At 42.2% G+C, this 26937-nt stretch overlaps 1 protein-coding gene across 6 annotated transcripts in view; it reads right to left on the bottom strand.

The window, feature by feature from the left end:
- SPOCD1 (SPOC domain containing 1) overlaps positions 1–26937 on the bottom strand; it is a 45460-nt gene that overhangs the window by 5871 nt on the left and 12652 nt on the right. For 4 of the 6 annotated variants that reach the window (XM_007170586.2, XM_057554038.1, XM_057554027.1 and 1 more), the window contains 8 exons: positions 5479–5520; positions 4301–4477; positions 3809–3850; positions 3594–3654; positions 3181–3271; positions 2264–2423; positions 2040–2156; positions 215–340 (listed from right to left, as the gene is read on the bottom strand). In XM_007170586.2, the coding sequence (XP_007170648.2) occupies positions 215–340; positions 2040–2156; positions 2264–2423; positions 3181–3271; positions 3594–3654; positions 3809–3850; positions 4301–4477; positions 5479–5520 (816 nt within the window). The remainder of the gene's footprint in view (positions 1–214; positions 341–2039; positions 2157–2263; positions 2424–3180; positions 3272–3593; positions 3655–3808; positions 3851–4300; positions 4478–5478; positions 5521–26937) is intronic. The other 2 variants (XM_057554036.1, XM_028163583.2) reach the window with 2 other exon arrangements.

Consider the following 26937-nt stretch of genomic DNA (forward strand, 5'->3'; position numbering starts at 1 on the left):
GCACTGAGAAGGTGCGGACAGGCCCGGCGCCGGCGTTTGTCTCACCCCACGCTCACCCAGACCCTGTGCGGCGACCATCATCCCCCTATTTACGATGAAGACCGTGGGCCTCAGCGTAGTCAGATGACTTGCCCAAGGCCACACAGCTGGTGAGGTGAGGGGTGGGATCCGAGGGCACAGGCCCTGCCTGGCACCACGTCAGGCTCCCACTTACCACCAGATCCTCCAGGGTCAGCATCTGGTCCATGTCCCGCAGGATCTCGACTTCCCCCTTGTGGGTCAGTTTGGAGGCCGGGAGGCTGCACGGCTCCTTCTGTAGCTGCTCAATCATCTCCAGGCTCTGAGGGGCGGGGCAGCCCCAGCTCAGCCAGGGTTGGAGGACTTTGGCCACCAAGAGCCCAAGTGCTCCCTCTCCTCCCTTGAGGCCCCTCCGCTGCGGCTCCCCTTCCGTGCCAGCCCTCTCCCTTCCTCCACGTCTCTGCTTCTGCCAGTCCCTCACCTGGAGACCCCCCGCCATCCACCTCGCCTCTCCATTTTCCACTCATTCACCCTCCAACTTAAACCCGGCCTCCTCCAGGAAGCCTTCTGAACTTCGCCTTCTCGCACGAGTCAAATCTGCCCCTGACCGTATCCCACCCACCCTCTGCCCGGGGAAGAGTGTGGGGTAGTCGAAAGAGCACAGGCTCTAGAGCACCAGCTGTCATTAATAAAGACCCACAAGATGGTGTGGCCCTGGGCAAGCCCTTCATTGCTCTAAGCCTTAGTTGATCTGTTCTCTAGAAATGAAATTAAGAGCATCATATTAAACAGCTTATGTTGAGTGCTTAGCCTGGAGCCTGGCTCATAGTAAATGCTACTTGTGATTCTTATTGTTGATCAGTGTCATCCTATCTGAAACGATTCCTGAAAGCCTGTCTCTTCCTTTCTAACAACCCCTGGAGGACAGAAGCCGTGTCCTCCCAGCAGGGTTGGCTTCGTGGGCATGGGCTCCATGCAGTAGCCCAGGGCCCTGCGCCTAGAAGGGCCCCATGCTAAATACTGCCGTCATCTTGAAATCCTTTTTTTTTTTTTTTCTTGGCCGCGCTGCCGGCATGCGAGATCTTAGTTCCCCGACCAGGAATCGAACAAGTGCCCCCTGCAGTGGAAGCACAGAGTCTTAACCACTGGACCGCCAGGGAAGTCCCTGAAATTCTTAATCGTTGAACAAAGCACCCGCATTTTCATTCTGCACTGGCTCCACAATTTACATAGCTGGTCCTGGTTGCCCACAGTGCCCGGACAGAAGCTCAGAGTGGACAGATGCTCCTAATGGATTCCAGTTATTAATTCTAACCAGCCCAGTGTCTGTCAGAACAAGGGCCTTAGTGCCCCAGCCCATCCCACGGGCCCTGCTCCCTCGATCAGTCCCTCCCTTCCTCACCGGGGCACCAACAAATATTATGCAAGCATCTCCTGAAGCTGGCTCAGTGCCCACACCTTCCCTGCCCCTGTGCAGTTCCCTGGGAAGGAGAGACCCACGGACGCAGGGTGTATGGGGGTGTATCTGTGAACTGCTGGAGGCTGTGGGGTTCCTCACTCCACCTGGGGCACTAGGAAGACTTCCAGCCTTTTCTGGAACTTCTGGGACTGGGACTGGAGCAGGGGCATCACACTGGGTCTGTGCCCCATGGATGGCGGATGACAGTCCTGGATTCCAGACTCTGGGCCAACATCCCCAGTCCCCCCACCCACTAGCCCAGCTCCATAGAAAAGCAAGTGGAAGACGACACCCCCGGGGGCGTCACCTCTCTACTGAGCTCTCCATCTCCAATCCCCTTCATTTCTGCCCCTTTTCCCTTTTTTTTGGTGGGGAGAGTCTCTCTGACTCTCTCCCTGTCTGCCTGATCTTCCTGTTCCCTCATTTCTGTTTCTGTCTGTCCTGTGCTCCCCTGTCTCATCACCTTCCTCCTCACTCTTTGTCTCTGTCTCTCCCGCTCCATCCTCGGGCCTCCCCCTCCACAAACCCCTTCTCCATGTCCTGACTTGACCCAACAGCTCACCCTCTTCTCCTCCTGGTCCCGCCAGCGGGCCAGCTCTTGGGGGGCCAGCTGGACTGAGCTCATCCGCACCAGGCCGTGGGGGCTGACGTCTCCGTGAACCACTTTGAGAAACAGGTCCTGCAAGGGCAGGGGCTGCACCACACCGCTTGGAGAGCCCCACCCAACATCCTGCCGGGGCTTCCCACCTCTGAGGGGGACCCAGCCCAGCCCAGAGCCCCACTCACCGGGTTCCTGGGGTCCCGCAGGTTGAACAGCAGGCTGCGGTACTTGTTCTTGTAGCGGCCGTTGGTGGCTTTTGTCAGGTCGAAGAGGGCTGCCTCGATGCCAGCAGCGATGCCCTCCACGGCCTCCTCACTCAGCACCAGGTCTGGGCGCTCCTGAAGGCTGTGGGGCACAAGGGCAGGGCCAGGGCGCCGAGCCCGAGAGGGAGACATGGGTGGAGAGCAGGGTCTGGGCCAGCTCTGGTTTCTATTCTGCACATTTTCCTACATGAACCCATTTATTCTCCCCCCAACTCTGTGAAGAAGAGGTATTATCATTCTCCATTTACAGATGGGGTGACTGAGGCTCACAGAAGATAAGGGGCTTGCCTGAGGCCACACGATGAGTAGAAAAGTAAGATCGGATTGCTCAGCCCCTGCTCTATCCCTGGCCAGTGAACCGGGGTATGGAGGGAGGGGAGGAAGCCTGGTGGGGGGAGGGTAAGGCATTGGTCAGGGGAGGGGATGGAGCCCTGGCCCTGGATGTAACCCTGAATCTGCTACTGACTTGCTGTGTGACCTTTGCAAAACCCTGTCCTCTCTGGGCCTTGGTCTCACCATTAGTAAAATGACAGCTCTGTGCTCAGATCTCTGAGATAGTCCCAACACAGAGTCTCACTGTGTCTGAAAGCATTTGCTGTGGGTGACGTCCACGAGGACCTGAGCAGACACTGAGAGCTGCAGCGGCTTAATGAGAAAGCACAACCCTGAAGCCAGAGAGACCCAGGTTCAAATGTGTGGGCAAATGACCTCACAGGACAAAATGGGGTAGTCATACACACAGAAGCCCTTAGAACACGGCACAGCCCTGGGAGGTGGTGTGTGTGAGGGCAGCCCTTCAGGATGTCCTGGATGACAGGGAACGCGGAACAAGGCCTTACCGACTCCACAGCGCCTCCTGCATGGCACGGACCACAGTGCCTCGTACCCCGATATCCAGGGGGAGCTTCTCCTGTTGGGGCTGAAGCTGAGCTGTGGGGAAACAGAGTCACTGGCGCCCGGTGGATGCTCAGGGGCAAGGGGAGGGGGTGCCTCAATGCCGAGGGGCTTAGGCAGGCAGGGGAGGGGTCCCACCCTCAGGGACCCAGGGCATCTAGGATGTCTGTCTGGGAGCCGAGTCCAGGCAGCCAGCGGGCCCCACCCCTTTGGGGAAGGACTACAGGCTGATTGGGGGTGGGAGAGGAGAGGAGCCTTAGCAGGGGCTGGGGCCCGGAGCTGGCTGGGAGCCCCCTGCACGCTCAGCAGTCCCTAGAAGACAGACGGCTGCCGAGGGGCACCCTCCACGGCCCCTCACCTGAGTCCTCTCCCCGCGCTTGCTCACCAGGCTCCTCCTCTTCAGCCTCCACTGGGCCACACTGTAGGGGAGGGGTGAGGAACCGAGGCCTTGTCCCTGGGTGCAGCCTCCCAGCCCCAGGGGGACCCTGCTTCCCCAGTCGCCTCCCCAGCCCCATATTCCCCCTACCCGTGCTCCAGGGAGGGATGCCGTGTGGCCAGGGCAGAAGCACTCACCCCGGGACACTCAGCACCAGCCTCCTGAACGGGAACCCCCTCCTGCAACAGAATGAGGATGTGGAGCCCCTGGGCGGAAAGGAATGACTCCTCGGATGGTGAACGGGGTCAGAGAGGCCACCAGAGCCCCATGCTGTCCCCCCGAGGGAGGTGGCTAGAGGATCTTGGGATGGCAGGACATGAGGGGCGGCCAGGAACAAAGGTCAACAACTGCTCTCTCCCCAAATGCATGGAGGCCCAGCCCCTCCCTTCCTCCTCTGCTCCGGTCAAGCTCCTGAACTCAGCAGTGCAGGAGAAGGAACGAACAGACCACCGCCCGGGGGCGGCCAGCCAGCAGAGGTCTAACCCTGCCTCTGGCTATTACGTTCTGTGTGACCATGTGCAAGTCACGGCGTCTCTCTGGGCTGCAGCACCATCTCTGTGAATCAGGTGTGCATGCGCCTCTCCCAACAGGATAAAGAGACATGTCAGCGTAAAGAACATCTTCTGTACCTGGCACCCTGCGGGGCCCTGGGCCATGCGCCTTTCCTTCCTTCTGGGCCTCTGGGCAGGTGAGGCTGAGTTGACCTCCATCATGTCCTCCAGAACCTCCAGCTTTGGAGGCAGCAGCCCCCCTGCCTGGCCGTAGCTGATGGCCCCCAGGAGGTGGATCACTGCCCCAGAACCAACCTGCCAGGGGAGAAGAGCCCTTCAGAGCACTAGCCTCACCTGCAATTGTTTCCTGTCCTCGCTCTTCCCTGCTGAACTGTAAGCTCCATGAGGACAGGGAGCATGTACGTCTTAGCCCCCACTGTATTCCCAATGCCCAGAAAAGGCTGGCACAGAGGAGGGCTCTATAAATGTTTGCTGACTGCCTGGCCTCCATCCCAGGAGAGGAACCTGTCTTCATTCCCATCCTCTCGGCTTCCCCTCTCACTCCCAGTCACGTTCAAAGTTACCTGGACCCTGTACTGAGACCCTTCTCACCCTTCTGACCAGAGATGCATCTTACCAGGGAGCCATATCCTGTTCTGAGCCCACCTTCTCTTTCTCAAAGCTCTGTCATGCCCCTTTTTCCAGGGTCACTGACTTGCCTTTTGCCCCTGAAACAGCCACGCAGTGAACACGTCCACCACCCCCTCTGAAAGCCTGCTGATCACCCCTCTATTGTCCCTGAGAGGAAGCCCTTCATGACCATTTCAGGATGCAGAGTGGTTCTGGGTCTTCTAATGAGATATAGAATCTCTCTTGCTCCCCTTTTTGCATTGGCTGCCAGGAAGCTTAGTATTAACTTTAAGCCTAGACATTGTACCTTCCCAGGACTGGGTGCGGGGGGGTGTTGTAACAAGATTTCCCCTTCTCCTTCCCCTTTTCTTGCTTTCTTTAGACTTTAACCCATTTGAGTATGTTTTGATTCTTTTAATTTATTACAAACCACAGGGGATTGTTTTGAAAGTAGATGGGTCTAAAAACTAATCTTTGAATGAATGATCATGAATGGTCAGGTTCCAAGGTTTGGGGGAAAATAGAGGTCTGAGATTCACATCATAGGAAGTGGGGAGTACTAGGAAGCTCCGGAGGAGGGCAGGCTAGGGCAGGGGGCTGGGATTGTCTCTGGGGAGGACCCCTCCCACCCCACCACACCTCAGGAGAGAGAGGAAAAACAGCAGTAATAAAAAGGAAAAACCTACGTAACACACATGCTTCACCCCATGGGCCGTTTTCATTGCCTCCTTGGAGAGAAAGAGGATACAGACATTAGAATTCAGAGGACCCAGTGACCCCACTGCAGGGAATTCACAAGAAAATACACACAAAGGTGAAAGATGTACATTCAGTGTTCACTGGGTTGGCATTTACAACAACAACAAAAAAGTTGGGTACAATCCAGTGTCCATCAAAAGGGTAATGGTTAATAAACAGTGACATATCATACTATGGATTCTAAGTGGCCATTAAAAAGAGTGAGTAGTAATAAAAAACTACCGTTCATCAAGGGCTTATAAAGCAGCTGACCCTGGAGGAAGCATGTCATACATGATCTTATTAAGGTCTCAGAACAACACTATGAACTATGTACTATTTCCATCCCCATTTTACAGATGAGGAAACTGAGGCTCAGAGAGGCTCTGAAAAGTCCCATAGCTACTAAGTGACAGAGCTAGGATTAGAACCTAGTTCTGTCTGACTCCGAAGCCCAGGCATTTAACTGCTGGGCTATGTGGAGAGCTCTGACAGATATGGTAAGATTCATGGAAAGATGGCAAGCTGTACTGTTTGGAGAAAAAGAAAAAAATAGGTTATGGAGCAGTATGTGTTGCATAAGCCTATTTATGTAAATATATATTTATAGATGCATAATAGAAGTTATCTCTGGGGAATGAAATTCCAGGGGGATTTTCACTTTCTACTTGTAGACACTTGGGTATTTATGTTACTCAGAATGAGCATGTGTCTCTTTTATAAGCACAAACATACTTTTTAAACTAAAAGACAAGTTCAGAACAATGTGTGTAGTGTGCTACCATTTGCTTTAAAAAGAGAAAGATTTTTTCATTCTATTTGCTTGAATCAGCATGAAATATCTCTGGAAGTATCCACAAGAACCTGATAACAGAGGCTTCCAATAGGAAAGGGACTGGGAGTTGGGAAGGAGAATTTTCACTTTTTTTTTTTTTTTTTTTAACCATGGGAATGAATCAGCCTTTCAAAAAAGTAAATTGAGATGGGGAGGAGGGGGTGGCAGAGAGAAAACAGGGGACATCTGGGAAGGAAAACAGGAAAGAGATTAAGAATGGTCCTTCACAGTTTAAAACCTTTTGACTGGCCCCTGTTCTCAGGGGTCCACATACCAGAGTTTTGAGGCTCCAAAACAATAGGCAGCAGAATCAGACCAGCAAAGACTTTAGATACTGGACTTAGCAGACAAGAATACAACATATGTATGTATGATATGTTTAAAGAAATAAAAGGCAATGTCGAACATATGAGTGAAGGGCAAAAATATGTATTAAAAATATTATATACATATATATATAAAATCTGAAGGGCAGATTTGGTTGGGGACAAAACACGACTTCTGGAAATAAAAATACAATAATAATAACTATTAAAATTTAAAAGTCAGTATATAGGTTTAATAGCATATTAGACACAGCTGAAATAAGCTAGTGAACTAGAAGATAGACTTAAAGAAATTATCCAAAATATTCACAGCACAGAGATCGTGAAACACAATCAAAGAGACACAAAGGCTAGAGCGAAAGGACTAATATCACTCTGGAACTAAAGTTCCATAAGGAGAGAGGAGAGAATTGAGCAGAGGGAGTATTTAAAGATAGACAGCTAAGAATTTTCTGGACTTGATACAGGACGACAATTTACAGATTCAAAAAGCTCAGTGAATTTCAAAAAGTTTAAGTAAAAGTAAATCCACACCTAGACACATCATAGTGAAACTGTTCCACACCAATGATAAGGAGATCCTGGGCTTCCCTGGTGGCGCAGTGGTTAAGAATCCGCCTGCCAATTCAGGGGATACTGGTTCGAGCCCTGGTCCGGGAAGATCCCACATGCCGCAGAGCAACTAAGCCCATGTGCCACAACTACTGAGCCTGCGCTCTATAGCCCACGAGCCACAACTACTGAAGGCCGTAAGCCACAGCTACTGAAGCCCGCACACCTAGAGCCCATGCTCCGCAACAAGAGAAGCCACTGCAATGAGAAGCCCACACACTGCAGCGAAGAATAGCCCCCGCTCACCACAACTAGAGGAAGCCCTCACGCAGCAACGAAGACCCAACACAGCCAAAAATAATAAATAAAATAAATAAATTTATTTTTTTTAAAAAAAGGAGATCCTAAAAGCATTGAGAGAGGGGGAAAAAAATTCTACACTTTAATAGCACTGAAAATGTGCTACCACTGTTCTGAATGCTTTCCTTGTTAGTTCACTTAATCCTCATCACAACCCTGTGAGTTAGGTACTGGTACCATTATTGCCCCCATTTTACAGAAGAGGAAACTGAAGCACAGAGAGGTTAATCAGCTTGCCCAGTGTCATACACCTAGTAAACCAAAGATCTAAGATTTAAATCCTGGCAGTCTGATTCCAGAGGCCACACCTTTAACCACTAATGCTATAATGCCTGCCTCTCACAAAAAGACACTCTACCTACAAAGGAATGGTAGTTAGACTAACAGCTAACTTGTCAATAGTAATATGGAAGCAAAACATAGTAGAATAATATTTTCAATATGCTTAAAGAAAATATCAATTGTGCACCCACACAAAATATTTTTTGAGAATGAAGATAAAATAAAGATATTATAACATTTAAAAAACAGAAATAGACTCACAGACATAGAAAATAAAGTTATGGTTACCAAAGCGGATAGCGGGGGCGGGGAAGGATAAATTAGGAGTTTGGGATTTACATATACCCACTACTATATATAAAATAGATAAACAATAAGGACCTACTGGGTAACTCAGGGAACTATATTCAATATCTTGTAATAACCTATAATGGAAAATAATCTGAAAAAGAACAGATTCAGTGAACTGAATCACTTTGCTGTACACCTGAAATATTGTAAATTATACTTCAATTTTAAAAATGGTTTAAAATAAAAAATAAAGATATCACAGAGAAAACCAAGAGAGTTATTGTTTTTCTTGATAATTTTATTTTTCTCAATAAACAAAATGTTAAAGGATGAACTTGAGGCAGAAGGAAGGAAAAATGATCCCAGATATAAAAGCTGAGATGTAGAGAGGAATTCTGAGCAAAGAAAATGATAACTATGTTGTTAAATCTAAACGAACACTGATAATATGAAACTATAATATTTGTGTAATTTGTGGGATTAAAAAAATAACTTAGGACCAACTTGCTAGATAACAACAGCACATAAATTGGGAAGGTGCATGCTTGGAACTAAAGCATTCCCAGATCATCATATTACTTCAGAGGAAGATAAAGACAGTAACTTCCTTTATACTTTGATAGGTACAAAATAAGACAGTAGGAATAGAGTCAAATAAATCAGTAACTACAACAAATGTAAATGGACTAATATTTCAGATTAATGCAAAAATTATCAGAACTTTAAAAAAAGAAAATCCAATTATAAGACACTTATAAAACCTATTTCTGAAACACAACAATGCAAAAAGGTTAAGAGAAAAAAATGGAGTAATATGTGATTGGACAAATACTAACCCAAATAAAGTTTTGTAGCTACACTAGTCTCAGACAAAACAGACTTTAAGGCAAAAAATAGAGGCAAAGACCTCATTACATAATGATTAGCAGTTTCACCAGAAAGCTAACAACTCTAAATGTATAAGCGTCTAATAACATAATCTCAAAAAACATAAAGTAAAAATTGACAAAGCTATGAGGAAAAAGCAAAACCACCACTATAGAATGAAATTTTAATGTATTTCTCTAACTATTGCTAAATCTAGCTGACAAAATAATCAGTAAGGATAAAAAAGATTGAATGAAAACCATGAAGAAGCTTAATCTGTGTACATATATAGAACACTTAATATACACATTCTTTTCAAGTATACATGTAACATACATGAAAATTAAGCACAACCTGAGCCATAAAGCAAATCTCAACAAATTTCAAAAGACTAGTATTTTTTAGACCAATGCTGACCAATTAATTACAAATGTAAACCATAGGTGTATTTTTAAGTTTTCTAGTAGCCACATTAAGAAAAGGTAAAAAGAAACAAGTGAAATTCATTTTATATTTTACTTACCTCAAAATATCCAAATATTATCATTTTAACATGTAATCAATAAAAAACATTATTAATGAAATTTTAATTTCTTTTTTTCAGTGACTAAGTCACTGAAATCCAGTATGTATTTTACACTTACAGTACATCTCAATTTGGACTGGCCAGCTTTCTTTTTTTTTGGCCACGCCACGCAGCATGTGGGATCTTAGTTCCCAGGGATTGAACCCACGCCCCCTGCATTAGAAGCACGGCGTCTTAACTACTGGACCACCAGGGAAGTCCCCTGGCCAACTTTCAAGTACTCAGTAGACACAAGTGGCTAGTGGCTACCACATCAGACGACTCAGATAAAGATCACTTTCTCAGACCACAATATGATTAAGTTAAAAAGCAATAACAAAAAGAAAAACATAGAGAAAGAGAGAGAGAAAGAAAGTAAAGAAAGAAACTCATATGAATGGAAATTAAGAAATACACTTCTAAATAACACATAAGCCAGGGACTTCCCTGGTGATCCAGTGGTAAAGAATCCACCTTCCAATGCAGGGGACGTGGGTTTGATCCTTGGTCGGGGAAGATCCCACAGCCGAGGGGCAACTAAGCCCATGTGCCACAACTACTGAGCTTGCGCACCTCAACTAGGGAGAAGCCCATGTGCCGCAAGGAAAGATCCTGCATGCCTCAACGAAGATCCCATGTGCCAAAACTAAGACCCGATGCAGCCAAAAAATGAATTAAATAAATATAAAATAAATAAATAACACATAGGCCAAAGAAAAAATTGTAATAAAAGTTATGAAATACTGAGAATTGAATGATAATAAGAAAGACATATATTAGAGTGTGTGGATGGAGCTAACATCATCATTAGAGGTTCCTTTATAACTTTAAATGACTATTAGAAAGGAAAAAGATAGAAAATTAATGAACTAAGCATCATTCTTAAAATATTGTAAAAATAAGAGAACAAATGGAAAGAAAGATGATACTGAAAACAAACATATAATGGAGAGGATCAACAAAACCAAAAATCAGGTCTTTGAAAAGACTATAGAAACAAACAATTCTCTGCCAAGATTAAGGAAAAGAGGGAAGGGACAACAAGACAATATTTAGAATGAGTAATCATGAGTGCACAGATATTAAAAAGATAAGAGGCTATTGTGCAATACTTTATGCCAACATGCAAGTAGATCTGAAAACTCAGATTAAATGGATACATTTCTAGAAAAATGTAACTTACCAAAATTGACTCAAGGAAAAAATTTTTTTAAACTGAATAAACCTATAAGCATAGAATTAATTGAATCAGTAGAGAAGGAATCATCTTCCCTAAAGAAAACACCAGTCCAGACTTCTTTTTTTAAACCAGTGATGCTACCGAAATGTTCAAAGAACAAATAATTCCAACTTTATACAAATTACTGCAGCAAATGGAAAAAGGGAAAACACTCTACAATTCATTCTATGAGGCTGCAAAACCGAATACTAAAACCTCACAAGGACACTATAAGAATAAATCATTTCAGGCCAGTTAACTCATCAATAGAAATACAAAATTTCCAAACCAAATATTATCAACATGAATTCAGAAAACATAAAAAAGATATAACATGATCAATTTTGGGTTTATTCCAGAAATGCAAGATTGACTTAACATTTAAAAAACCCAACTCATTAAATTAACATTAGTAAGAGAATAAAAGTCATATTATATCAAAAAATGCAGAAAATACACTTCTTAAAATGTACTTTCCATTCAGAATAACAAGCAAATCAGGAATAGAAGGGAGCTTCCTTAACTTGATAAAGTATCTATATAAAAACACAGCAAACATCACACTCATGCTGAAATGATGGCCACATTCCCTTTGAAATCCAGAACAAGACAAAGTTCCCTGTTGTTACCCTATTACTACTTCTATTCAATATTATACTAAAGGTCTTAGCTAGCACAGTAAGGAAAGGGGGTGGGGGAGATGTAAGAATTAGAAAGGAAATAACAAAACTCTCATTATTTGCAGGTTATATGACTATCTACATAGAAAACAAAAAAAATCCTAATAGGTAAATTATATAAATTAATAAAAGATTTCTGCAAAATCAATTGCATGTTATACGCCATCAATAGTTAGAAACCACAATTTTTAAAAGTTACCATTTTATAATACATAAAAACATAAAGAAATAAAATCAGACATTATGTGCTTTCTGATGGAAAGACCACACCACCACCTAAAAAGTAGTCGGCCCCAAAACTTTGAATCCAAATCTAATTAGAGCTCCAGGTTTAACCACAAGTTCACAGAAAATACAGAAGACAGAGGAACAGGTTTCACTATACCACAGCAATGCAATAAGCTATGGGACAAACAACCTAGTTTCTTCAAAAATGACTGCAAGGGGCTTCCCTGGTGGCGCAGTGGTTGAGAATCTGCCTGCTAATGCAGGGGACACGGGTTCGAGCCCTGGTCTGGGAAGATCCCACATGCCGCGGAGCAACTAGGCCTGTGAGCCACAACTACTGAGCCTGCGCGTCTGGAGCCTGTGCTCCGCAACGAAAGACCACGATAGTGAGGCCCGCGCACCGCGATGAAGAGTGGGCCCCACTTGCCGCAGCTAGAGGAAGCCCTCGCACAGAAACGACCCAACACAGCCATAAATAAATAAATAAATACATAAATAAATAATAATTTAAAAGAAAAATGACTGCAAGAAAAACAAGATTGGAAACAGACCTATACATTAAAAGAGGCTTACAAGGCATATCAACCAACTGCAATATGTAGATTTTACTTAGCTCCTGACTTTAAAAAGACAAAGTATAAAAATAAATTATCGGGGCTTCCCTGGTGGCGCAGTGGTTGAGAATCTGCCTGCCAATGCAGGGGACACGGGTTCGAGCCCTGGTCTGGGAAGATCCCACATGCTGCGGAGCGACTAGGCCCGTGAGCCACAGTTGCTGAGCCTGCGCGTCTGGAGCCTGTGCTCCGCAACGGGAGAGGCCGCGATAGTGAGAGGCCCGCGCACTGCGATGAAGAGTGGCCCCCACTTGCCGCAACTAGAGAAAGCCCTCGCACAGTAAACGAAGACCCAACACAGCCATAAATAAATAAATAAATAATTCCCATTTTTAAAAAAAAATTGTAAAAATAAATTATCATCTTTATGAAACTATTGGAAATTTGGATATTCAACAAATATTTGATATTAAGGAATTATGGTCAACCTTTAGAGAAAATAATGCGTGGTTGCTAGAGTTGGGTGATGAGTACAAGAGATTTCATTCCAGCGGCCGGTCATTTTTTTCTGTAAAGAGCCAGAGAGAAAATATTTTAGGCTTGCTGGCTATACGGTCTCCATTGCAATCACTCAACTCTGCCACTGTGGTAGGAAATCAGCCATGGACAATATGTTAACAAATAGTTGTGCCTGTGCTCCAATAAAACTGTATTTACTAAGCCAGCTGAGGTGACCAAAGCGTGGGTGATAACTTGCCAACCCCTGCTTAAAATTCAATCTACTTTTACATATATTTGAAATTTTCCATAACAAAAAGTTATATATAGATATAGTATTTAGGAATAAATCTGAAAAGATATGCAAGACTTTTATGGAGAACGTATAAAACTTTATTGAAAAACAATAAAGATGATCAAAGTAAATGGAGGAATATACTATGTTCATGGATTGGAAGACTCAATATTGTAAAAATGTTAGTTCTGCACAGGTTTTTTCAAGTGTGGAAATTGACAAGCTGATTGTAATATTTATGTGAAGGAGAAAAAAATAGTTAAGAGTAAAGATCCTGCTCTTAGATAGCCTCAACCACCAGAGGGCAGACAACAGAAGCAAGAAAAACTACAATCCTGCAGCCTGTGGTCCAAAAACCACAGTTACAGAAAGACAGAGAAGATGAAAAGGCAGAGGGCTATGTACCAGATGAAGGAACAAGAAAAAACCCCAGAAAAACAACTAAATGAAGTGGAGATAGGCAACCTTCCAGAAAAAGAATTCAGAATAATGATAGTGAAGATGATCCAGGACCTCGGAATAAGAATGGAGGCAAAGATTGAGAAGATGCAAGAAATGATTAACAAAGACCTAGAAGAATTAAAGAACAAACAAACAGAGATGACCAATACAATAACTGAAATGAAAACTACACTAGAAGGAATCAATAGCAGAATAACTGAGGCAGAAGAACGGATAAGTGACCTGGAAGACAGAATGGTGGAATTCACTGCTGCAGAACAGACTAAAGAAAAAAGAATGAAAAGAAATGAAGACAGCCTAAGAGACCTCTGGGACAACATTAAACGCAACAACATTCGCATTATAGGGGTCCCAGAAGGAGAAGAGTGAGAGAAAGGACCAGAGAAAATATTTGAAGAGATTATAGTCGAAAACTTCCCTAACATGGGAAAGGAAATAGCCACCCAAGTCCAGGAAGCGCAGAGAGTCCCATACAGAATAAACCCAAGGAGAAACACGCCGAGACACATAGTACTCAAAGTGGCAAAAATTAAAGACAAAGAAAAATTACTGAAAGCAGCAAGGGAAAAACGACAAATAACATACAAGGGAACTCCCATAAGGTTAACAGCTGATTTCTCAGCAGAAACTCTGCAAGCCAGAAGGGAGTGGCATGATATACTTAAAGTGATGAAAGGGAAGAACCTACAACCAAGATTACTCTACCCAGCAAGGATCTCATTCAGATTCGATGGAGAAATCAAAAGCTTTACAGACAAGCAAAAGCTAAGAGAATTCAGCACCACCAAACCAGCTCTACAACAAATGCTAAAGGAACTTCTCTAAGTGGGAAACACAAGAGAAGAAAAGGACCTACAAAAACAAACCCAAAACAATTAAGAAAATGGTCATAGGAACATACATATCGATAATTACCTTAAATGTGAATGGATTAAATGCCCCAACCAAAAGACATAGACTGGCTGAATGGATACAAAAACAAGACCCATATATATGCTGTCTACAAGAGACCCACTTCAGACCTAGGGACACATACAGACTGAAAGTGAGGGGATGGAAAAAGATATTCCATGCAAATGGAAATCAAAAGAAAGCTGGAGTAGCTATACTCATATCAGATAAAATAGACTTTAAAATAAAGAATGTTACAAGAGACAAGGAAGGACACTACATAATGATCCAGGGATCAATCCAAGAAGAAGATATAACAATTATAAATATATATGCACCCAACATAGGAGCACATTAATACATAAGGCAACTGCTAACAGCTATAAAAGAGGAAATCGACAGTAACACAATAATAGTGGGGGACTTTAACACCTCACTTACACCAATGGACAGATCACCCAAAATGAAAATAAATAAGGAAACAAAAGCTTTAAATGACACAATAGACCAGATAGATTTAATTGATATATATAGGACATTCCATCCAAAAACAGCAGATTACACGTTCTTCTCAAGTGCGCATGGAACATTCTCCAGGATAGATCACATCTTGAGTCACAAATCAAGCCTCAGTAAATTTAAGAAAATTGAAATCATATCAAGCATCTTTTCTGACCACAACGCTATGAGATTAGAAATGAATTACAGGGAAAAAAACGTAAAAAACACAAACACATGGAGGCTAAACAATACGTTACTAAATAACCAAGAGATCACTGAAGAAATCAAAGAGGAAATAAAAAAATACCTAGAGACAAATGACAATGAAAACACGACGACCCAAAACCTATGGGATGCAGCAAAAGCGGTTCTAAGAGGGAAGTTTATAGCTATACAAGCCTACCTAAAGAAACAAGAAAAATCTCAAGTAAACAATCTAACCTTACACCTAAAGAAACTAGAGAAAGAAGAACAAACAAAACCCAAAGTTAGCAGAAGGAAAGAAATCATAAAGATCAGAGCAGAAATAAATGAAATAGAAACAAAGAAAACAATAGCAAAGATCAATAAAACTAAAAGTTGGTTCTTTGAGAAGATAAACAAAATTGATAAGCCATTAGCCAGACTCATCAAGAAAAAGAGGGAGAGGACTCAAATCAATAAAATCAGAAACGAAAAAGGAGAAGTTACAACAGACACCGCAGAAATACAAAACATCCTAAGAGACTACTACAAGCAACTTTATGCCAATAAAATGGACAACCTGGAAGAAATGGACAAATTCTTAGAAAGGTATAACCTTCCAAGACTGAATCAGGAAGAAACAGAAAATATGAACAGACCAATCACAAGTAATGAAATTGAAACTGTGATTAAAAATCTTCCAACAAACAAAAGTCCAGGACCAGATGGCTTCACAGGTGAATTCTATCAAACATTTAGAGAAGAGCTAACACCCATCCTTCTCAAACTCTTCCAAAAAATTGCAGAAGAAGGAACACTCCCAAACTCATTCTATGAGGCCACCATCACCCTGATACCAAAACCAGACAAAGATACTACAAAAAAAGAAAATTACAGACCAATATCACTGATGAATATAGATGCAAAAATCCTCAACAAAATACTAGCAAACAGAATCCAACAACACATTAAAAGGATCATATACCACGATCAAGTGGGATTTATCCCAGGGATGCAAGGATTCTTCAATATATGTAAATCAATCAATGTGATACACCATATTAACAAATTGAAGAAGAAAAACCATATGATCATCTCAATAGATGCAGAAAAAGCTTTTGACAAAATTCAACACCCATTTCTGATAAAAACTCTCCAGAAAGTGGGCATAGAGGGAACCTACCTCAACATAATAAAGGCCATATATGACAAACCCACAGCAAACATCATTCTCAATGGTGAAAAACTGAAAGCATTTCCTCTAAGATCAGGAACGAGACAAGGATGTCCACTCTCACCACTATTATTCAACATAGTTCTGGAAGTCCTAGCCACGGCAATCAGAGAAGAAAAAGAAATAAAAGGAATACAAATTGGAAAAGAAGAAGTAAAACTGTCACTGTTTGCGGATGACATGATACTATACATAGAGAATCCTAAAACTGCCACCAGAAAACTGCTAGAGCTAATTAATGAATATGGTAAAGTTGCAGGTTACAAAATTAATGCACAGAAATCTCTTGCATTCCTATACACTAATGATGAAAAATCTGAAAGAGAAATTATGGAAACACTCCCATTTACCATTGCAACAAAAAGAATAAAATACCTAGGAATAAACCTACCTAGGGAGACAAAAGACCTGTATGCAGAAAACTATAAGACACTGATGAAAGAAATTAAAGATGATACCAACAGATGGAGAGATATACCATGTTCTTGGATTGGAAGAATCAACATTGTGAAAATGAGTATACTACCCAAAGCAATCTACAGATTCAATGCAATCCCTATCAAATTACCAATGGCATTTTTTATGGAGCTAGAACAAATCATCTTAAAATTTGTATGGAGACACAAAAGACCCCGAATAGCCAAAGCAGTCTTGAGGCAAAAAAATGGAGCTGGAGGAATCAGACTCCCTGACTTCAGACTATACTACAAAGCTACAGTAATCAAGACAATATGGTACTGGCACAAAAACAGAAACATAGATCAATGGAACAAGATAGAAAGCCCAGAGATTAACCCACGCACCTATGGTCAACTAATCTATGACAAAGGAGGCAAAGAGATACAATGGAGAAAAGACAGTCTCTTCAATAAGTGGTGCTGGGAAAACTGGACAGCTACATGTAAAAGAATGAAATTAGAATACTCCCTAGCACCATACACAAAAATAAACTCAAAATGGATTAGAGACCTAAATATAAGACTGGACACTATAAAACTCTTAGAGGAAAACATAGGAAGAACACTCTTTGACATAAATCACAGCAAGATCTTTTTTGATCCACCTCCTAGAGTAATGGAAATAAAAACAAAAATAAACAAGTGGGACCTAATGAAACTTCAAAGCTTTTGCACAGCAAAGGAAACCATAAACAAGACAAAAAGACAACCCTCAGAATGGGAGAAAATATTTGCAAATGAATCAACTGACAAAGGATTAATCTCCAAAATATATAAACAGCTCATTCAGCTCAATATCAAAGAAACAAACACCCCAATCCAAAAATGGGCAGAAGACCTAAATAGACATTTCTCCAAAGAAGACATACAGACGGCCACGAAGCACATGAAAAGATGCTCAACATCACTAATTATTAGAGAAATGCAAATCAAAACTACAATGAGGTATCACCTCACTCCTGTTAGAATGGGCATCATCAGAAAATCTACAAACAACAAATGCTGGAGAGGGTGTGGAGAAAAGGGAACCCTCTTGCACTGTTGGTGGGAATGTAAATTGATACAGCCACTATGGAGAACAATATGGAGGTTCCTTAAAAAACTAAAAATAGAATTACCATATGACCCAGCAATCCCACTACTGGGCATATACCCAGAGAAAACCGTAATTCAAAAGGACACATGCACCCGAATGTTCATTGCAGCACTATTTACAATAGCCAGGTCATGGAAGCAACCTAAATGCCCATCAACAGACGAATGGATAAAGAAGTTGTGGTACATATATACAATGGAATATTACTCAGCCATAAAAAGGAACGAAATTGAGTCATTTGTTGAGACGTGGATGGATCTAGAGACTGTCATACAGAGTGAAGTAAGTCAGAAAGAGAAAAACAAATATCATATATTAATGCATGTATGTGGAACCTAGAAAAATGGTACAGATGAGCCAGTTTGCAGGGCAGAAGTTGAGACACAGATGTAGAGAATGGACATATGGACACCAAGGGGGGAAAATTGCGGGGAGGTGGGGATGGTGGTTTGCTGAATTGGGCGATTGGGATTGACATGTATACACTGATGTGTATAAAACTGATGCCTAATAAGAACCTGCAGTATAAAAAAACAAACAAAACAACTAATACTAAACTTTCATTGGGTTATTTGTATGGAAATATGTTAATATAAATGTTTCAGACATTACATGAAATTTCTAAAAATCTTATATTTGTATTTGTATGGAAATATGTATGGAAATATGTTAATATAAATGTTTCAGACATTACATGAAATTTCTAAAAATCTTATATTTGTATTTGTATGGAAATATGTATGGAAATATGTTAATATAAATGTTTCAGACATAAAAAAAAAAGAGTAAAGATCCTCCTGAAAATAACAAAATTGGGAGACTTTTCTTGCTAGATATCAAGAATTATTAATAATTATTATAATTAATATAAAATATATGCATAAGGAAAGAAATTTTAAACAAGATGAGCATAGGGAGAACAAAACCAATCCCACATATATGGAGACTTGATTTATGACAGGGCTGGCGTTGCATATAACTGGAGAAGGACAGAATTTTCAGTAAATGGTGTTGAAACAATTGGGTATCCATATAAAAAAGTGATATACCCCATATCACTCACAAAAATCAATTCCAGGCAGATTATAGACCTAAGTGTGAAAGGAAACACAACACTACATAGAAGAACATCTTCATGACCTTGAGATAGGAAAGAAATTCCTTAAAAAGATTATACATATTAGGATACATTAAAATTAAGAATTTCTCCAGCAATTCTACCTCTTTTTAATTCTAATTCAATTCAACTTCCACTTCTGGGTATAGACACAAAAGAACTGAAAGCAGGGACTTGAATATTTGTATACTAATGTTCATAGCATTATTTACAATGGCTAAAAGGTTGGAAATAACCTAAATGTCCATCAACAGTTGAATGGATAAACAATATGTGGTAAAGGCATACAATGGAATGTTATGCAGCCTTAAAAAGGAATGAAATTCTGATGCATGCTACAACATGGACCTTGGAGACATTATGCTAAGTGAAATAAGTCAGTCACAAAAGGACAAATATTGTACAATTTCAATTATATGAGGTACCAAGAATAGTCAAATTCATAGAAACAGAAAGTAGAATAGTGGTTATCAAAGGCTGGGGGAAGGGGAGAATGGGGAGTTATTGCTTAATGGGTACAGAATTTCAATTTGGGAAGATGAAAAAGTTCTGGAGATGGATGGTGGTGATGACTGCACAACAATGTGAATGTACTTAATGCCACTGAACTGTACACTTAAACATGGTTTAAAAGGTATATTTTGTGATGTATATTTTACCACAATAAAACAATTTTTAATAATTAAGAATTTCTACCCATCAACAGACACCATAAGGAAAGCAAAATATGAACCACACTTTGGGAGAATATATTTGCAAAACATATAACTGACAAAGGAAGAGTATCTAGAATACATAAAGAACTCCTACAGATCAGTAAGGAAAAGTTAAAACCAAAAAAATTGTTTTGGCAAGACTTGACTTAACCAGAAATGACCAGAATGCATGCAAAGATTCTTCTTAGTAATAGGGAAATGAAAATTAAAACAACATTGAGACGCCATAGCATATCCCTATTTTGGCAAAAATTGAAGTCTGATAATATCAAGTGTTGTTAAAGATGTGGAGCTACTGGAATTTTGCACTGCTGGTGGGAGTACAAACTATTTTCAACCATTTTAGAAAACATCTGGCACTGTTTAAGTAAAGTTGAATATGTGTATACCCTATAACCCAGCAATTCCACTCCCAGGAATATTCCACGGAGCCACTCTTGCCCATATGTACCAAGAAACATACAAAACTGTTCATCATAGCAGCACCATATGCAATAGCAAAAAACTGCAAACAACCCAAATGTCCACGTGGAGTCAAGGAATAAATAAATTGTGGTATATTCGTGCAATAGGATACTTACTGCCAATACCTAGGATATGTGTGATCTTGGGAAAGTTACTTAACCTCTCTGTGCCTCAGTTTTCTCATCAGTAAAATGGGGATAATACAAGTATCAACCTCATAGTGTTAATGCAAGGATCATTATCATTATTCAAGACTCTTAGAACAGTGCCTGGAACTCAGCAAGCTCTCTCTATAAACTCTGATGTTGTTAAGATTCCTTGGCTCCTGCCCCTGAGAAAGTCCCTTCCGATACCTGACCAGACTTCAGTCTCTCCATTTCCCTTTAAGCAATGTTGTCCTTACTGATCTTTCCCACCTTCCTCCTCCCCTCTTGACCATACCCCACCTACTGCTCTGCTCCTGCAATGCTCCAAGCTGCTTCCTGTCCTGTACTTTTGCATGTGCTCTGTGCTCTTCCTAGTATGCCCTTCCTACCTTCTCTGCCTGCTGCACACCCACTACCTTTGCCCAGATCCAGCTCCCACAGCCCCCTCCTGTGCCCTACCCTACCTCCAAGCCCTCCCACCCACCCGTCCCTAGGGAAGACTCAATTGCTCTCTGGGTATCCAGAATCTGCTAGGTGTCAATCTGAATCTCAACTCTGGTTACTTGTTTGTCTCCCCACACTGGACTTTGAGATCCTGGAAGAGCACCCCCTGTTTGCTGAACAAATAAAGCCCGATAAAAATCTAAATCCCTTAGCCAGGCCTTTAGCATCCTGGCTCAGTGCACAGAGTGGAATTGAACAGGCACTTACTTACTGTGTGACCTTGAGTGAGTCACTTAGCTTCTCGGAATCCCAGTTTTCTTAATCAGCAAAACAAGGGTATTAACACTGACTTTTCATGCTTTTGTGAGGATTAAACATGAGATGATGACCTACGTGAAGCTCCTGGTATACAGTAAGCACTTAAAGAGCTATCCTTAGGCTGTCCATCTGCTGGAGACACGCTCCTCCCTCACACAACTCCTGATGCTTCCTAGCTGCAGAGGGGGTACCTGAGTGTGGGAGCCTAGGTGGGGCCGGAGGAGCTGTGTGCCTCCCGAGCTGTGACAGGCAGAACAGGGGACACTGCCAGAGCTGCCCTCCCCATGTCCCCCGCTATCCCATCCACTGAGTGGCTCCAGACCTAACTGACCACCGTGGGGATCAAATAGAGAAGAAAATGGCGCTTCAACCAACTTCCCCACCCCCTCTAAGAGTCTCTATCTCAAACCAAAAGAACACAACACAGCCAGCCTCTCATACCAGATTCCCAGCAGTTCTGGGGCCCAGCTGATTCCCACATTTCATAGAGGAGGCAACTAAGATTCAGAGAAGAGACATCTCTCGTCTAAAGTCACTCCGTTGTAAGAAGCAAAGCCTGACCTTGAACCTGTCTATCTGCCCCTGACACGAGCCAAGCTGCCTCCAGGAGAAGGTGCCAGGGCCCTCAAAGGGGATGCAGACCAGCTGGGCACTATGCCTACGCTTGCCCACGCCCCACTCAGCCCTGTCCTCAACCACCTGCCCGTCCCTGTCACAGCCCAGCCTCAATTCTTCTCCTGCAGCTGGCACCAGTTGCCGTGGCAACGGGTTGTTTGGGAAGCTGTGGGATGATGGGCTGTGCCGCAGAGTCAAGGATGGGGCCTGGAGGAGAGAGCAGATGTGGGCTGGTTCCAGTCAAGGTGGGCAGGAACCTGGCTCCACCACCAAGCTCAAACACCCCCTCAAAACACTGCAGACCCAGGAATTCCAATTCCGGGCATCTGGCCCAAATAAATAATCTGAAATGGGGAGAAGCCAGATGCACAGGGGTGTTCACCCCGGCAGTCCTTAAAGCAGGACAAAATTGTATACATCAATAACAGGTAACATTTTTTAGTTTTTTCTTATACCAGGCACTATGCTAAATACTGAACACACATATGTGTCATCTCATTTGCTCCTCACACCGCCCTATGAGGTAAGTACTTTTAATACCCCCATTTTGCAGATGAGGAAATTATACTCAGAAAGGTGAGGCCGCTTGCCTAGGTCACATTCAGAGAGGGGCAAAGCCAGGACTGAATGCCTGTCTGTCAGCCTCTGAGCTTTGTGCTCTTAACTTACATGACAGTGGTCGGAAATGAGAAGAGGAAGGCCCAGCCCATCCTCTGGTCCTGGCAGTGCCTGTAGACAGCTATGATGCAGGGTTCAGGGAAAGCACAGACTTGGCAAAATTGTATGTACCAACTGGGAAACACCTTCAAATACTAAAGCACTTGAAAATTAAAGTATAAGTCCCAGAACAATGAGGCATGGCATGAGCCTACTTATATATAAAAAGGTGCCTTCAATATACAGATGTTCAATATACAGATGTTCATATATGTATAGAAGTTATAAAAAGGAGACTGGAAGGATGCTAAGCATTAACAGCAGACAAAGGGCAATTGGGCCGGGAGGCATTAAAAGGGATTTCCTCACTGTGTTAACAAATTCATTGTAAAACAATTTTTTTTAATACCTAAAAAATCAAGTTATAAATTGTGACATGGGGCTTCCCTGGTGGCGCAGTAGTTAAGAATCTGCCTGCCAATGCAAGGGACATGGGTTCGAGCCCTGGCCCGGGAAGATCCCACATGCTGTGGAGCAACTAGGCCTGTGCACCACAACTACTGAGCCCACGTGCCACAACTACTGAAGCCCGCACACCTAGAGCCCGTGCTCCCCAACAAGAGAAGCCACGAAAATGAGAAGCCTGTGCACCACAATGAAGAGTAGCCCCTGCTCACCGCAACTAGAGAAAGCCCACGCACAGCAACGAAGACCCAACACAGCCAAAAATAAAAACAAATAAATTAATTAATTTTAAAAAATTAAAAAAGAAATTGTGACATGCATGATCCCCTTTCTAGGCAAAGAAAAGATATATATGCTTAGGAAAAAGATGGAAGAAAGGATATATATCAAAATGTCAACAAGATAGAACAGGATAGAAAGCCCAGAGATAAACCCACGCACATATGGTCACCTTATTTTTGATAAAGGAGGCAAGAATATACAATGGAGAAAAGACAGCTTCTTCAATAAGTGGTGCTGGGAAAACTGGACAGCTACATGTAAAAGAATGAAATTAGAATACCCCCTAACACCATACACAAAAATAAACTCAAAATGGATTAAAGACCTCAATGTAAGGCCAGACACTATAAAACTCTTAGAGGAAAACATAGGCAGAACACTCTATGACATAAATCACAGCAAGATCCTTTTTGACCCAACTCCTAGAGAAATGGAGATAAAAACAAAAATAAACAAATGGGACCTAATGAAACTTAAAAGCTTTTGCACAGCAAAGGAAAACATAAACAAGACGAAAAGACAACCCTCAGAATGGGAGAAAATATTTGCAAATGAAGCAACTGACAAAGGATTAATCTCAAAATTTACAAGCAGCTCATGCAGCTCAATATCAAAAAAACAAACAACCCAATCCAAAAATGGGCAGAAGACCTAAATAGACATTTCTCCAAAGAAGATATACAGATTGCCAACAAACACATGAAAGAATGCTCAACATCATTAATCATTAGAGAAATGCAAATCAAAACTACAATGAGATATCACCTCACACCGGTCAGAATGGCCATCATCAAAAAATCTACAAACAATAAATGCTGGAGAGGGTGTGGAGAAAAGGGAACCCTCATACACTGTTGGGAATGTAAATTGATACAGGCACCATGGAAAGCCGTATGGAGGTTCCTTTAAAAACTAAAAATAGAACTACCATACCACCCAGCAATCCCACTACTGGGCATATACCCTGAGAAAACCATAAGTCAAAAAGAGTCATGTAGGGCTTCCCTGGTGGTGCAGTGGTTGAGAATCTGCCTGCCAATGCAGGGGACACGGGTTCGAGCCCTGGTCTGGGAAGATCCCACATGCCGCGGAGCTACTAGGCCCGTGAGCCACAATTTCTGAGCCTGCGCGTCTGGAGCCTGTGCTCCGCAACAAGAGAGGCCGCGACAGTGAGAGGCCCGCGCATCGCGATGAAGAGTGGCCCCTGCTTGCCGCAACTAGAGAAAGCCCTCGCACAGAAACGAAGACCCAACACAGCCAATAAATAAATTAATTAATTAAATAAATTTTTCAAAAAAAGAGTCATGTACCACAGTGTTCACTGCAGCTCTATTTACAATAGCCAAGACATGGAAGCAACCTAAGTGTCCATCGACAGATGAATGGATAAAGAAGATGTGGCACATATATACAATGGAATATTACTCAGCCATAAAAAGAAACGAAATTGAGTTATTTGTAGTGAGGTGGATGGACCTCGAGGCTGTCATACAGAGTGAAGTAAGTCAGAAAGAGAAAAACAAATACCATATGCTAACATATATATGGAATCTAAAAAAAAAAAAAAAAAAGGTTCTGAAGAACCTACGGGCAGGACAGGAATAAAGAAGCAGACGTAGAGAATGGACTTGAGGACACGGGGAGGGGGAAGGGTAAGCTGGGACAAAGTGAGAGAGTGGCATGGACATATATACACTACCAAATGTAAAATAGATAGCTAGTGGGAAGCAGCTGCATAGCACAGGGAGATTAGCTCTGTGCTTTGTGACCACCTAGAGGGGTGGGATAGGGAGGGTGGGAGGGAGACACAAGAAGGAGGGGATATGGGGATGCATGTATATGTATAGCTGATTCACTGTTATAAAGCAGAAACTAACACACCACTGTAAAGCAATTATACTCCAATAAAGATGTTAAAAAAAAAGAATATTAACTGTATCTTATAACAACATATACTAGGTTCTAATAGAATTTTGACGTTATTAATAAAACTTGTTGCAATTACAAAAAAATGTCAACAGGAGATAGCTGTGAATGTTGGCATTATGGGGATTTTTATTTCTTCCTTATTTTCTACGAAAAACACATATTAGTTTTTTTTATTAAAAATTAATGTTTTTGAGTGATGTTTGCAAAGACAATGTAATAGCACTTCTAATGTAATTATAGTACCAAATAGCGGTCAATCACACAGGCAGCTCATTGGTTCCTATCCCAGTTCTACTAATTTGCTATTTGGTCTTGACATAGTCACTTTACCTGTCTGAGCCTCAGTGCCCACAACATTAAAATGGGTATACATCATTAGCACCTACCTCGTATGGTTGTTAGGAAGATGGAAGATAAAGAGCTCGGGAATATACCCAGCTCATGGTAGGCAGGCCAGCTGCTATTACTGCTGTGATCCTAGCAGGGAATGTGCACAAGCAAGCAGTCCAGCAAGCTCTCCAGACAGACTGCCTGGGTCTGCATCCTTGCTCTGTCATTTACCAGCTGTGGGACCTTGGGCCTGTAACCTTACCTCTCTGGGCTTCAGGTGAAGACTAAACCAAAAGCACTTAGCACATAATACATATTCAATCAATGTGATAAAAATTTAACTATGTGACTACTATATATAAAATAGATAACCAACAAGGACCTACTGTATAGCACAGGGAACTAACTATACTCAATATTTTGTAATAACCTATAAGGGGAAAGAATCTGAAAAACAATATATATATATACATATATATGTATATATATATATCACTGAATTGCTATGCTGTACACTTGAAACTAACATGATATTGTAAATCAAATACTTAAATAAAAAAAATTCAACTATGTGAGAAATATACTTCAAACACAGGTAATGCCATTTTCTGCCTTTGGTGTACAAACATGTTAGCTATGATTATTAATAAAATGACAAATATTACTATCAGTAAAAGAACAATGGAAAGGGAAGCAGTGAATACAGGGAACACAGCCAGGCACTGCCTCCCTTGCTGTGTGAGCTTAGAGAAGTTTGATAACTTCTCTGAGCCTCAGTTTCCCCATCTGGAAATACAGGGCTAATGCCTGTCTCATATGGCTATTATAACACTCAAGGAAAAGCAAATTTAACATAAATGGATTTACCTTGTGCCTTATGCTAGGCACGTTAGTTTACACCATCATCTCATTTAACCCTCAAAACCAGGGGTCCTCATCCCCCAGCCACGGACGGGTACTGGTCTGTGGCCTGTTAGGAACCAGGCTGAACAGCAGAAGGTGAACTGTGGCTGAGCGAGCGAAGCTTCATCTGTATTTACAGCCGCTCCCCATTGCTCCTGTCTCTGTACTTTTGCATGTGCTTTGCGCTCTTCCTAGTATGCCCTTCCTACCTCCTCTGCCTGCTGCATATGTATGCTCGCATTACTGCCTGAGCTCCGCCTCTTGTCAGATCAGCGGTGGCATTAGATTCTCATAGGAGCGTGAGCCCTACTGTGAACTGCGCATGCGAGGGATCTAGGTTGCACACTCCTTATGAGAATCTAATGCCTGATGATCTGAGGTGGAGCTGAGGCAGTGATCCTAGCACTGGGGAGCAGCTACAAACACAGATTATCATTAGCAGAGAGGTCTGACTGCACAGAGACCATAATAAATCAATTTCTTGCAGACTCATATCAAAACCCTATTAGTGAGTGGCAAGTGAAAACAAGCTAAGGGCTCCCACTGATTCTGCATTATGGTGAGTTGTATAATTATTTCATTATATATTACAATGTAATAATAATAGAAATGAAGTGCACAATAAATGTAATGCACTTGAATT

The sequence above is a fragment of the Balaenoptera acutorostrata genome, chromosome 1 (genome assembly GCF_949987535.1).
Source record: "Balaenoptera acutorostrata chromosome 1, mBalAcu1.1, whole genome shotgun sequence".
Lineage (NCBI taxonomy): Eukaryota > Metazoa > Chordata > Mammalia > Artiodactyla > Balaenopteridae > Balaenoptera > Balaenoptera acutorostrata.